Source organism: Crocuta crocuta, unplaced genomic scaffold, assembly GCF_008692635.1.
Source record: "Crocuta crocuta isolate KB4526 unplaced genomic scaffold, BGI_CrCroc_1.0 scaffold177, whole genome shotgun sequence".
Taxonomy (NCBI): Eukaryota; Metazoa; Chordata; class Mammalia; order Carnivora; family Hyaenidae; genus Crocuta; species Crocuta crocuta.
Window position 1 is genome coordinate 5,303,785 of NW_027531880.1, and position 13,503 is coordinate 5,317,287.

The window sequence follows — 13,503 nt, forward strand, 5'->3', positions numbered from 1 at the left end:
AACCAAACTCAGTTAAAAAAAATTTTTAAAAAATTTAAAAAATTTAAAAAAAAAAGATTATTATTATGTAGGGGGCGCCTGGGTGGCTCAGTTGGTTAAACATCTGATCTCAGGTCATGATCTCACCGTTCATGAGTTCGAGCCCCACTTCAGGCTCTGAGCTTGGAGCCTTCTTCATATCCTGTGTCTCCCTCTCTTTCCTCTCCTCCCCTGCTCACACTCTGTCTCTTTCTCAAAAATAAGTAAACATTAAAAAAATTTTAAAAGAAAGAAAATTATGATGCATGAAATTAGGAAAACCTAGAAAAAGAATATAAAAGATGTTTGAAGAGAATATTTTCATAAACTGTTGGAGGATATACTGATTTGAGACTGAAGCTGAGTAGCTATGGATAGCAGTTCCCCAAGAAAGCAATTTGCCTTCTCTGGCCCCTCTCTCCACCTAGAAAGGGAGCACAGTCATTTCCCATAATCAACACTAGATAAATAATAGACTATAGCTTTTAATTGGCACTAAGCTAATTAGTCACTAGAGCACTCAAATCTTTTGTTTTGGTCTCCTATTGTATTCTAAGCATCTATCTAAGTGCCCTTAAATGTAGGGCATTTTGTCACTCACAAAATTGAAACAATGAATAATATGCTAGTGAAAAAAAATTGAGAGAATGAATAGTAAACCCAGAGAGGGTCATTAACTTTACACTAGAGAGAGGGAGAGACGAAGAGAGAGAGAGAGAGAGACAAAGAGAGAGAACAAACGGTTGGAGGCTAGAAAGAATGATGAGAAAGGGTTCTAAATTAGCTAATGTTGACAAGGTATTTTCAGGGACAAGGTAGTGAATTTTTGTACAAATAGTTTGGTTTGAATTAAAACATCAAGGGTGAAATAGACACAAAAGTTTTACGTATCAGTTTTATTTATAGTGAGAGAAAATTGTAATTGACCAATATGACCAATGTCATTTAAATTTCAGTGTTATATCATGCAAATGGCATTTGATGCAACCATTAAAATTATATTATTAACACTGACTAATTTCAGGCAAAAATTTATTTTATGGTATCAAGATAAACACGCAGAGAACAAGTTTGGATATGCAATAGGATTACAACTTTACGACTCTGCAAACATACACATATACACACACACAATCACATTCCTGGACATACACATTCTTTGGTAAATTACCCTCAGATTTCAAAGGTATTTTAATTCTATCGTGGAGCCATGAATAATCAGTTTCAAACATGTTTAAAATTTTTGATATTTATTTAATATGCTTCTATTAATTTAGTAATAACATAGCCATATTTAGAATATTTTTCATAAAATCATTCATTGAGGCTAATGACAAGCCTGTATACCTCAGTAGTTCCCCAATTCATAAAAATTAACAATAAACAGTAAAAATAAATGTGAAGTAAAATATCAAACATTGGATTGTCAATTTATGGGACTTATTAACCTTCATTAAATATAATGAAAAGATTTTGATCAATTATAAAGATGTTATTTTTTTTTAATTTTAACACTGATTTATTTTTTGAGAGAGAGAGAGAGCCAGAACATGAGTGGGAGAGGGCCAGAGAGAGAAGACACAGAACCTGAAGCAGGCTCCAGGTTCTGAGCTGTCAGCACAGAACCTGATGTGGGGCTTGAACCCACAATCACGAGATCATGACCTTAGCTGAAGTCAGACGCTTAACCGACTGAGCCACTCAGATGCCCCTAAAGATGTTATTAAAAAGAGTTGGGAGGTATTTAGGGTAATCATGTTTCAAAATCAAATTAACACACATAGTTTGATAAATATTGGCATAATATTGTATGAAATGGGGTTATTCTATTTCAAATTGGCCACGATTTAGAAATTTGGGGCTGTATGGTCATAACTTATCTTGTTGTCAGTAAGACCCATGACCTAAACTGGTCTAGAATTGAGTTCTAGACTCAAACTAGAGTGTCAAAATTAGAAGGGGTTTTACAGAGAAGTCATATCTAACGTTTACTGATTTCTCACTTTGATCCTTGTAGCATACCCATAAAGTGTTATTCTCACATAGGAAAAATACGGTTCAAAGAGATGAAATATAACTTGTTAGTTTTAAAACTTATGATAAGACTTTCAGCTGGAATTCAAACTCAAATCAGTATCTACTACAGAATCTGATTATGCCATTAATCAGAATTTGTCTTATCGACTATGCACTATTCTTTAACTAGAATGGTCCCAAGAGAAGAGACATCATAGGGCATCTGGGTGGCTCAGGCAGTTGAGCATCTGACCCTTGACTGAGCCCTGCTTAGCGTGGAGCCTGCTTAGGATTCTCTCTCTCTCTCCTCTGCAAACCCCCCCCCAACTCATGCACATGCACACACTGTCTCTCTCTCTAAAATAAAACAATAAGAAGATGAAGACACATCATGAACCCAAAAGAATAATTTCCTGAGGATCCAAAGACTTCAGTTGGAAAAAGTGAAGAAAGAAACTAAAATCTGATTTTATGGCACTATCTTTCTATTGCAAATTATCATCACAACATGAAATTTTTGTTTTTTATTTTTAGTCAGAGAATAAAAACACAAAATTAAATTTCTTGGTACTTATACACTTTAAAGAGTATGTTCTTGGTCCTTTTCCCTCTTCCTACTGCACAGGCCACAGTCTCAGAAACAGTCTAGCATATCCTTTTGAATTCATGTAGAAGAGGCTCCTTTCCCATGTGACTCTGGTTACATAATTACTCCCCACCCTATGCTTTCTCATATTCTAACTTCCCTCCTACCTGAAAGTTACGATTTTAGCAGAAGATGTGCCTTTTCTTCAGAATATCGAGGTCATGCTGGTGAACATGAGCTATTATGCTGACAAAACTGGTCAATGATATTTAACTGTCCCTATGGCTCGTAGACCATTTGATATCTTGAATTCAACATTTCATTGTCTTTAGCCTCCCATACTTGTGTGGTCAGATTCGGGAGTGTTAGGAGAATTGTACTTCTGATTGCTCAGGCATCTTCCCTCCCTCTAACTCTCTATCTTTTCATCTTACTCCCTATGGTGTATTGAATGTATGCTTCCTCCAAAAGGCAAAAAAGAAAAAGAGAGGGAGGGAGGGAGGGAGGAAGGAAGGAAGATCTTGGAAACTATAAATGTGACTTCATTTGGAAAAAGTCTCTTTTTTGGTGTAGCTTAGTTAGTGACTGATTGCAAGATGATATCATCTCAGATTAGTGTGGCTCTGATAACAAGTGTCCTTAGAAGATAGAGATAAGAGGGAGAAGACACAACCACTGAGAAGGCCACCTGAAGATGGACTCGGAGAGTGGAGTTAGGCTGCCATGAAAATGGAATGGCTGGACCCCCAAGTTGAAGGGAGAGGCGAGTGAGGATCCTCCTGTAGAGCGTTTGGAGGGAAACTGAGCCTGCGAACACCCTGAATTCAGACTTCTCTTCAGCTTTCTGCAAGAATCAATTTCTGTTGTTTTAAGCCACCAAAACTGTGGTAATTTTGTTACAGCAGACCTAGCAGACTAATAAGTTCCCTGAGCCTTATTTTGAGTGAAATTAGCAGATTTGTGTTTCCCCATTATATCATTCTTTCTTAGGATCTGTCAGCTCATCTCCTCATGTTGTTCCATGAGGAGAGTTGTCCTGCATGAGAAAACTCTAAGTGGTTTCATTGTTTAAAATTCCACTTTCCGGATGATTGTCTTCGCTATTTCTGCTCCTCCCATTTTCTTATCTCTCTCTGCCCATTTCCCCTTTGGCTTTACTCAACTTGCTTGGTTTCTTAAAATTTGGCACAGAAATCTACACATCATCCAACCTCCCTACCCCCAAACACATTTTCCTTTATTAATCTACATTAACTATTATGAAATCTGATCTCTTTGTCTCTATCTCTACTTTATCACTATCACTGCCTCAAATCCTCCTTCAATATGATCAGGCATGTCCCATATACTAGGAGAGGTGGGAATAATTTCTCTGGGAAATATCTGGATATTCCCTACTTACAACTTCTGTTTGCAAACTACAGACTCCAATGCTACAAAATACTACTGAAGCAATTATTTTTCTACTCTTTCTAAGCATCTGGAGCCCACTGCTTCTTTTCCTTTTTTTTTTTTTTTAGTTATAAATTTATTTTGAGAGAGGGAGACAGAAAATGAGAAAGAGAGGGGCAGCAAGAGCGAGAAAGAGAGAGAGCATCAAGCAGACTCCAAATTGTCAGCACAGAGCCCAATGAGGGGCTCGAACTCACAACCTATGAGATCATGACCTGAGCCAAAACCAGCAGTTGGATGCTTAATTAACTAAGCCACCCAGCTGCCCCTGGAGTCCACTGCTTCTATCAAGGGCTTTGGATTTCTACAGGAGAAGGTATATGTATCTCTTTTTCCTAAGTAGCCACTTGATTGTTATAAAGAATACACTTCCCAGTGTCCCCATGACCATTGGTATCATTCCTTTTTCTGTTGCTCCATGGCACACTTAAAATTTCCTTTTTTCTTTGTTTTTGCATTTAAATGGCCTTCAACCTCTACTCAGAGTTTCTTGTAGCCATGACGCCTTTATTCCTATAGTCAGCCTCTCAAGTGTAGACTCTCATCTCTGACCTGAACCTGCACTGTCCTCAAGGCATTTTATGATTTTCAAACACCAAATCATTTAGGCTAGATATTCAGAATTACCTGTTGGGTTGGGGTTCTGGCATCATTATTTTTTAAAGTTCCCTGTGTGCTTTTGGTGTACAGTTCAGCAGCTGCTGCTCGATCCCACCCAGCGCTTAACAGTCTTTTGGGAAAATATTCGAATGCTTGTTGCATTATATTATTTGCAGATGTGTGAAATCTAAACTCAAGCCTAACATTGGAAATCTTAGTTCCACGCCAATCTAATCTCCAACTATCATGTACATAGACTCCTCTTTTCCTGCCAAACTGACTTCCTTGTATTCTTTATGTCTAAAGAAAAATTACTTCCCACGTCTTCCCACCTAAACTCGCAAACATACACACAGGACACATGATCTGGCAAAGGATTTTTGTGGCAAATTTATGGACATGGGTCTGACAGGTATACATTTTCTACACTGAAATGTTAGACCCTGGAAATGTTTGAGAGTGGATAGAAAACAGTGGGGTAGAGCTCTGAAAACCCACCCAGGGCCCTCCCCTAAAGCCAGAATATTCTCTTATTCATTAGCTTGACTGTTTTCTGGAGAGAGACTTTGAAGTAAATATGTATAGTAAGCAACTAAGCTTGCTGAAAGAACATCTTTGGGTCAGAGGACGTGAAGAAACAGTTCTCCCATCACTTGCCTTTAAACTAAAGGAATTGCAAAACTTATTTGAGTCCTTAGCAAAGTTAGTAACAGACATTACCCAACTTGTGATAACAGACAACAGAACCCCTTCTGATGAATGAAGCAACTACGGGGTGGCTTCTGATGAAAAGCTTCTTCTCCCACCTCTTCCCAGAAATAGAGATGTTTAAAAATTTCATACCCATGAGAGGAAACTAAAATAAAACTGAAACACAGAATCGCATTTTCAGGAATCTGGCATAGGACTATTATAAAGTAGGCCCAGTTTGTCAGGGAGTATTTTTATAATAAGCTCAGCAATGGAAAAATTCTTCTAAGGGGTAGCCATTAACCAAATCACAAGACAGACATGATCTGGCTCAGAACCAATCACAAGCACTTAAAACTGTTATTGTTTCTCATCTAGTGTTCTTATTTATAAAAAAAAAAAAGAAGAAGAAGAAAAGAAAAGAAACAAGGAGGGGAGTTCAATCATTGTGGCTCTATAAAGTTACATACTTTATGTTATCATTTTTCCTCTGCTCAGTGTAAATATTTAACTTCAATTACAACATGTTGACCTATTGGTTTTACTTTCCTTGTGAACCAGGGATGATGGGAATATTCCCGAATCAAGTTTCACACACAGAATGAGCCCTGGATTCAGCATCCGAAGAACTGTTTCGAGTCCCTATACTGGATTTATTAAAGTGTTTCATGCTCCACAGCAATCCAGAGGGAGTGGAACCAGGTTTCCACCCACTGCCTGTGAACACTGGGGGTCAAGCAATGCTTCACTTATACAGGGTTACAAGATTTAGTAAGTGCAAGTCACTAACACGTTCTGGTTTGCCCGGGGCTTTCCTGCTTTAGCCCTGAAAGTCTCACATCTTGGCAACCCTTTCAAGTCGCTGGCAAATACAGGTCCATGGTCACCCTAGTGGCAGTCAGAGATTACAATCTGTCTCTGGGCTACAACCCTACTCTCCGTAACACCCTGAAGTTATTACTTCTAATGCTCAAGTTACTTGTAGATTTGTGACTTGTTCTCTCAACTAACAGCTCTACAGAGAGCTTTCGGGACCAGGGAATGAATGGGATCTTCATCTGTATTCCTCTAATAACAATCGAAAATAAATAAGCATTAGAGTAGGTAGTCAATAAAAGGTCATTGAATTCCAGAGCATTTTTTATTTGTAGTTAAAGACAAATTAAGCCTATGGGGATGGGGGAAGAATTGGATCTATTAAGTCATCACAATAACAGCCCTATTTGACCCCTAGATTCTCACCTGAGTAGTTTTGGCCCTTATCAATGATGTAGTAGAACAAAGATGTTAGCAGTGCTGAGTACTTGCTCTGCTTTTTGACATTAATATGACTTTGGCAAGCCACTTCTTGTGTACTTCAGCTAGCTTCAATGTAAAGCCAGGAAGCTGGGACTAGATGGTTTCTAAGAACTCTTACAGTCTTAACATGGTAGGCTTTGAACCACAACGAGTAAACAATGCTAGTAAGGGTTAACTGAAGAAACAGAATTGCATTAGAAGCTGTGCCTTCCATATCACAAATAGGTATTGTTAGTTCTCAAGGGTTCCTTCCCTTGAGACATTCTCAGCAATGTGTGTGAATATCTAGCTCTTCCTACCAACACCGAAAGCACCCACGGTCTTTTGTGTTCTTTCTGCTCTCCTACTAGCAAGTGAAGATAAACTGATTTGCTCCCTTACCTGATCTCTATCTAAATTCTGCCTTTCCCTTGGTAACCCAGATTTGCTAATAAGTTTACCAGACTGAGAGACAAACTATTAAAAACAACCGCCATTAAAACATTCCGTTTGAACGTAGGTGTCACTTTTCTCTCGTTCATAATTCCATGTTGAGTCATTTGTAACATTTTTCTCAGGTATTTATATTGCATATCCCCTAATGACCACATAAATTAAGCATATAAAAGAATGAACGGATCAGCATCACAAGAAACCTATTCTGTCCTGGTCCAAGGCTCTATACTTACCAGAGGATTTGGAAGGAGAAAGCCATACTCTTCAGAAATATGAAATCTTCTTAATGATAATAATGGTATTGTCTTCAAATTCTGACTTTGAGGCTCCATAATTTTGTCTGAAGTATCTGCACTGAAGCCCGTTCTGAATGACAACTACTCCAAATGTATCCAAGACCCAGCTTAAGGGAGCTTCAGGATGGCATCTTCTTGCTGCGATTAATTCTGCAGTGTCTCAGCAACAGAGGAGAACCTTGATCTGAGGTTGAATTCCAGAATGCCATGAACTTTTTCTGACACAAGGCTGTTTAAACAATTAGAGACTGCTGATTTAAAAGAAAAAACAAAAACAGGCAAACAGAATCACAGAAGAAAAAAATATCTCCTTTCTTTTCACACACATGTAGTAAGAGAAGATTGGTTTTAAAGACTGGTTTCAAATCCAAAGACAAATTTGCTCTCCTTCGGAAAAGGGGAAATGAACTAAAACTTCGGTCATGGCTGATTACAAATATCCTGACAGTAATCGCATCCACAGTGAATTTTGATAACTGGGTCTTTATCCCAAAAGAGCAAATAATTAAAACTGGAAGTGAGTTACATGTAGACAGATATTTCAGTTAGTTGACTGAAAGACAATTACTGGAGAGCAGTAGGAAGACTCTAAATACATATCAGAACCTCAGAGGGGGTCTGAACAACATATTCTAAACAATTGCTTTGATTTACTTTAAGCAATGACATTTAATCATTTTTTGAAATCTTTAACTGCAACAAGGAGGAAATATATATTTTTAACAAGTGAAGCAGTGGGTATTAAGGGACTTAAGAGCCTGAATAGATTATTTGATTGAACCCTCTACCTTTATCAACCATCTTTTGAGAAACTTGTACTAAAATTGGTGATTTTACCTATGAAATAACTACTACTTTTACTGATTTTACAGATTAGTAAACTGAGGAACACACGTGTGGATAACCCTGTCTATTGTCACTCCACTAATTATTGGCAGAGTGAGGACTAGAGCTGAGGTATCTTGATTTCCAAGCCATTGCTGTGTTCACTAGGTTAAGCTTCTGGGCTATCTGTTAAAAGTGCCCTTACAGTTTGTTTGCTTTTGAAAGAGAGAGAGATAGAAATAAAAAAGAGAGTGAGAGCACATGCACACATGTGTGCGTTCCAGCAGGGGAGGGACAGAGAAAGAGAAGGAGAAAATCTTTTTTTTTTTAAGTGTTTATTTATTTATTGTGTGTGTGTGTGTGTGTGAGAGAGAGAGAGAGAGAGAGAGAGAGAGAGAGATGGGGGGGAGGCAAGTGCAGAGAGAGATGGACAGAGAATCCCAAGAAGGCCCCAGGCTCAGCATGGAGCCTGACTCAGGGCTCGATATCACAATCATGAGGTCATGACCTGAGCTGAAATCAAAAGTTGGATGCTTAACTGAGTGAACCACCCAGGTGCTCCTATAGTTTGAATTTTCTTTACTATGGAGCCCAGTTATAACTTCCGGGCCATGGATCTGCACTATGGAAATTCTGAAGAGTCTACCTTTTGCCAAATGGACTCTAAACTTAAGTCAAAAATTGTAAACAAATTTATTTGGAAGCTAATTTATCTAAACACAACTTCCTCTACCTTTTCTCTATGATAAATAGAAAAGCTAAGCGCAAGAAATTCTCTGATCGTTCATTGAACAGTTCCAGTGGAAGGTTCAATTTTAAAAGCTGTCTTTCAAAAGCAGCCTAATTGGTCTATGTGTCTGTTTTTGTGCCAATACCACACTGTCTTCATGATTACAGCTTTGAAGTACAGGTTAAAGTCTGGGATTATGAAGCCTTCAACTTTGGTTTTCTTTTTCAACGTTACTTTGGCTATTTGGGGTCTTTTTGGTTCCATACAAATTTTATGATTGTTTATTCTAACTCTGAGAAGAATGCCAGGCCAATTTTGATTGGGATTGCACTGAATGCATATAATGCTTTGGGTAGCATCAACATTTTAGCAATATTTATTCTTCCAATCTATGAGCATGGAAGGTTTTTCCATTTCTTTGTGTCTTTTTCAATTTCTTTCATAAGTTTTCTATAGTTTTCAGCATACAGACCTTTTACATCTTTGGTTAGGTTTATTCCTAGGTATTTTATGGTTCTTGGTGCAGTTGTCAATGGGATTGAATAGAGAACCCAGAATTGGACCCACAAATGTGTGGCCAACTAATCTTTGACAAAGCAGCAAAGAGTATCCAATGGAAAAGACAGTCTCTTTAGCAAATGGTGCTGGGAGAACTGGACAGCAACATGCAGAAGAATGAAACTAGATCACTTTCTTCCACCAGACACAAAAGTAACTCAAAGTGGATGAAAAACCTAAACGTGAGACAGGAAACCATCAAAACCCTAGAGGAGAAAACAGGTTAACAACTTCTTTAACCTCAGCCACAGCGACTTCTTACTCAACACACCTCAGAAGGCAAGGGAAACAAAAGCAAAAATGAACTATTGGGACCTCATCAAAATTAAAAGCTTCTGCACAGTGGAGACAATCAGCAAAACTAAAAGGCAACGGACAGAATGGGAGAAGATATATGCCAATGGCATGTCAGATAAAAGGTTAGTGTCCAAAATCTATAAAGAACTTACCAAACTCAACACCCAAAAAACAGTCTAGTGAAGAAATGGGCAGAAGACATGAATAGACGTTTTTCCAAAGAAGACATCCAACTGGCCAAGAGACATATAAAAAGATGCTCAACATCATTCGTCATCAGGGAAATACAGATAAAAACTTATACTGAGGTACCACCTCACACCAGTCAGACTGACTAAAATTAACAACTTAAGAAATAACACATGATGGTGAGGAACCCTCTTGCACTGTTGGTGGGAATGCAAACTGGTGCAGCCACTCTGGAAAACAGTGTGGAGGTTCCTCAAAATATTAAAAATACAATTACCCTACAAGCCAACAATAGCATTACCAGGAATTTATCCAAAGGATACAGGAGTGCTGATTCATAAGGGCACATGTATCCCAATGTTTATAGCAGTGCTATCAACAATAGCCAAGTTATGAAAAGAGCCCAAATGTTTACCAACTGATGAATGAATAAAGAAGACGTGGTATGTGTATACAATGGAATACTACTTGGCAATGAGAAATAATGAAATCTTGCTATTTGCAACAATGTGGATGGAACTGGAGGGTATTATGCTAAGTGAAATAAGTCAGTCAGAGAAAGATATCATGTTTTCACTCATATGTGGAATTTGAGAAACTTAACAGAAGACCATGGTGGAAAGGAAGGGGGAATAAAATTGTTTCCAACAGAGACTCTTAAATACAGAGAACAGGGGCACCTGGGTGGCTCAGTCAGTTAAGCATCCGACTTTGGCTCAGGTCATGATCTCACATTCGTAGGTTCAAGCCCCACGACGGGCTCTGTGCTGACAGCCAGCTCAGAGCCTGGAGTCTGTTTCTGATTCTGTGTCTCCCTCTCTCTCTGACCCTCCCCTGCTCACACACTCTCTCTCTCTCTCACAGAAATAAATAAAAATGTTTTAAAAAATACAGAGAACAAACAGGTTTGAAAGGGGGATGGGGGAAGAGGAAAATGGGTGATGAGCATTGAGGAGGGTACTTGTTGGGATGAACACTGGGTCTTGTATATAAGCGATGAGTCATAGAAATCTACTACCGAAACCATGAGCACACTGCATACACTGTATGTAGCTAGCTTGACAATAAATTATATTTAGAAAAAAAATTTTTAAAGTAGCCTAATTGATTTATGCTCCATATGACACCTGAGAGCCAGTTTCAATTATCTTCTTTCCTTCAACCCAATATTCAACCAGTCTTGACATTCAGTTTCTTACACCTTCTAAATGTAATTTCTCAAGCTTTACATGTTTAATCATCTTGTTTTCTCCATCAGTTTCATATGAACAGATGGCCCAGATATTTTTGTTTATGCTAGTCATGTTATTTTTCATCCACTCCCTCTACAACTTCTCAAGAATTTACTATAACATTATAAAAGCATACAATAATAAAATACCAGAATTGAAAGGAACATTATAGAATAAAAGATCTGGTTCAATACCCTCATTAAATGTGTAAAAAGCTTGATATTTATGGAAGTGAAATGACTTATCAACTGTCATCCTTGAGAGTGCACATGAAGATTGGACTGGAATTCTGAGTAGCTGCCTCTCAGCCCAGAATGTCCCACTGTGAACTCAGCTAGGCCTACGTGAGTATGAATCTCTATCACCTACCCACTATGTGGCTTTTTAACAGGCAGCTTAAAATTCTGAGCCTCTGTTTCCACATCTGCAGAAAATGGTAGTGTTTATCCAAGAGGCATTTTGGGATAAGTAAATGAGAAATCAGAAGTGAAACACTTATCAGATAACTGAAAAGGCCGTTTTTCTCATGCTCTTTTCACCTCATTCTGGAAATCTTTTTTTAAAAAAGTTTTTTCTCGTTTTCTTTGCTATTATTCTTATTGTATCCTTTTCTGTTCCAATTGCTGACTCCTTTTTTTATATCAGCCCTGATCTACAATTTGTACATATTTTCTACTTCACTGTGCTTATGTATTTCTATCTGATCTTAACCATCAATTCTATATTTCCAGGTTCTCAAATCTACATATTCAGTCTTGAATTTTCTGGATCCCAAGGTTTTAGATCTATGGTATTTGTGGGTCAGTGAACCTTTCAGGCTCTACCATAAACCCTTTTAACAGCTCCTTGCTATAAATTAAAGTTCAAATGTTCTTGACCTGGCATCCAACGATGCCCATTGCCTGACCCATTAGTATCTTTCTAGCTGTGCAAAGTTCTACAATCACCTTGGATTTCTTTCACATCCCATTTCATGTTCTTGTGGTTTGATACTTACTAACAAAGGTATCTCATCTTTTCTGTTAGATTGTAAGCTTCTGGAAGAATTCATACCCACCTTTGCATTTTTTTTTCCTTTAGCAGAATGTGTCCGGTGTCTGGTGCTCCATAAATGTTTGTTAAACAAGTGGTCTTTCAGAGTGTCATGGTAAACTCCATATTTTTAGAACCGGGGTCTCGATTCCAGGTAGAAGTTTGTACTGGTCCACTGCACCACTGAAGGCCCTGCCTCACAGACTTCCTCTGTCCTAAGGAACTTCATGAACACACACTCCAGGAAGATCTGCCTTGCATCTTTCTTATTTACAAAGAGGAAGTCCATGAAACATAATTGTGCCCAGGAATTTCCTCTCCTAAGAGAAAGATTTGGAGTTTCAGAATCCTGGGTTCTGTAATTATCTTTCCTGTGAACTATGGTAGTATCAATGTGCAATAAGGGTTCTGTTTCTCTTAGACTGGGTATTAGAGTTCTTTGGAAATGGAACAAGGAGTATTCAGAAAAGGAAGAAAAAACATCCACAATTTAAAATTTTAAGATATCATTTATATGTTTAATGGTGGCAATTTCAGATATACTGAGTCTCAGTATCAAAATGATCAAGTCCAGAATCTGAATTGTCAAAAACAATCAACCCAAACAGTGCTGGTACACTGCAACTATTCCTCTAAAGCTCATTAAATCCCTTCTTTGTAAATTTAAGGGGACTTTTCATTCCTTTCTAATGTTTATTTATTTATTTTGAGAGAGAGGTAGAGAGGCAGCAGGAGAGGGGCAGAAAGAGAGGGAGGTAGAATTTCAAGCAGACTCTGCACCATCAGTGTGGAGCCTGATGTGAGGTTTGAACACATGAACCATGAGATCATGACCTGAGCTGAAATCGAGAGTCAGACACTTAACTGAATGAGTCACCCAGGTGCCCCTCATTCCTTTCTCATGAACAATGGAGGAATATGGTATTTTGTCACCCTCTTCTTCCTCTTGCCCTTCCCCTTTTCTCTCTCTCTTTTTAAACTCTCTTCTAGATATTTCCTATGGCATCTCTTCCTTTTGGTTTGATTGTACCTAAAAATAATAATTAAAAAATAGAAGTTAATACTCACTGATTTTTCTTCTGTGCCAAGTCTTGTAGTAAACACCTCCCATGGATCATCTCATTTAATCCTTACAATAGCACTGTGAGTTTGGTACTATTATTCCCATAATTCGGTTGAAGAAACTGAAGTTCAGAAACTGAACTTTACTGAAGTTGTAAAACTTAAAGTAAAAGCCTAAGGTCATAC

General features: G+C 38.1%; 1 protein-coding gene across 1 annotated transcript in view; it reads right to left on the bottom strand.

Moving 5' to 3' along the window:
• IDO2 (indoleamine 2,3-dioxygenase 2) overlaps nucleotides 1-7,500 on the bottom strand; it is a 66,199-nt gene extending 58,699 nt beyond the window's left edge. The window contains exon 1 of the mRNA XM_077773094.1: nucleotides 7,330-7,500. Within this exon, the coding sequence (XP_077629220.1) occupies nucleotides 7,330-7,428 (99 nt within the window). The 5' untranslated portion in view covers nucleotides 7,429-7,500. The remainder of the gene's footprint in view (nucleotides 1-7,329) is intronic.
• Between the last annotated feature and the right edge of the window lie 6,003 nt (nucleotides 7,501-13,503).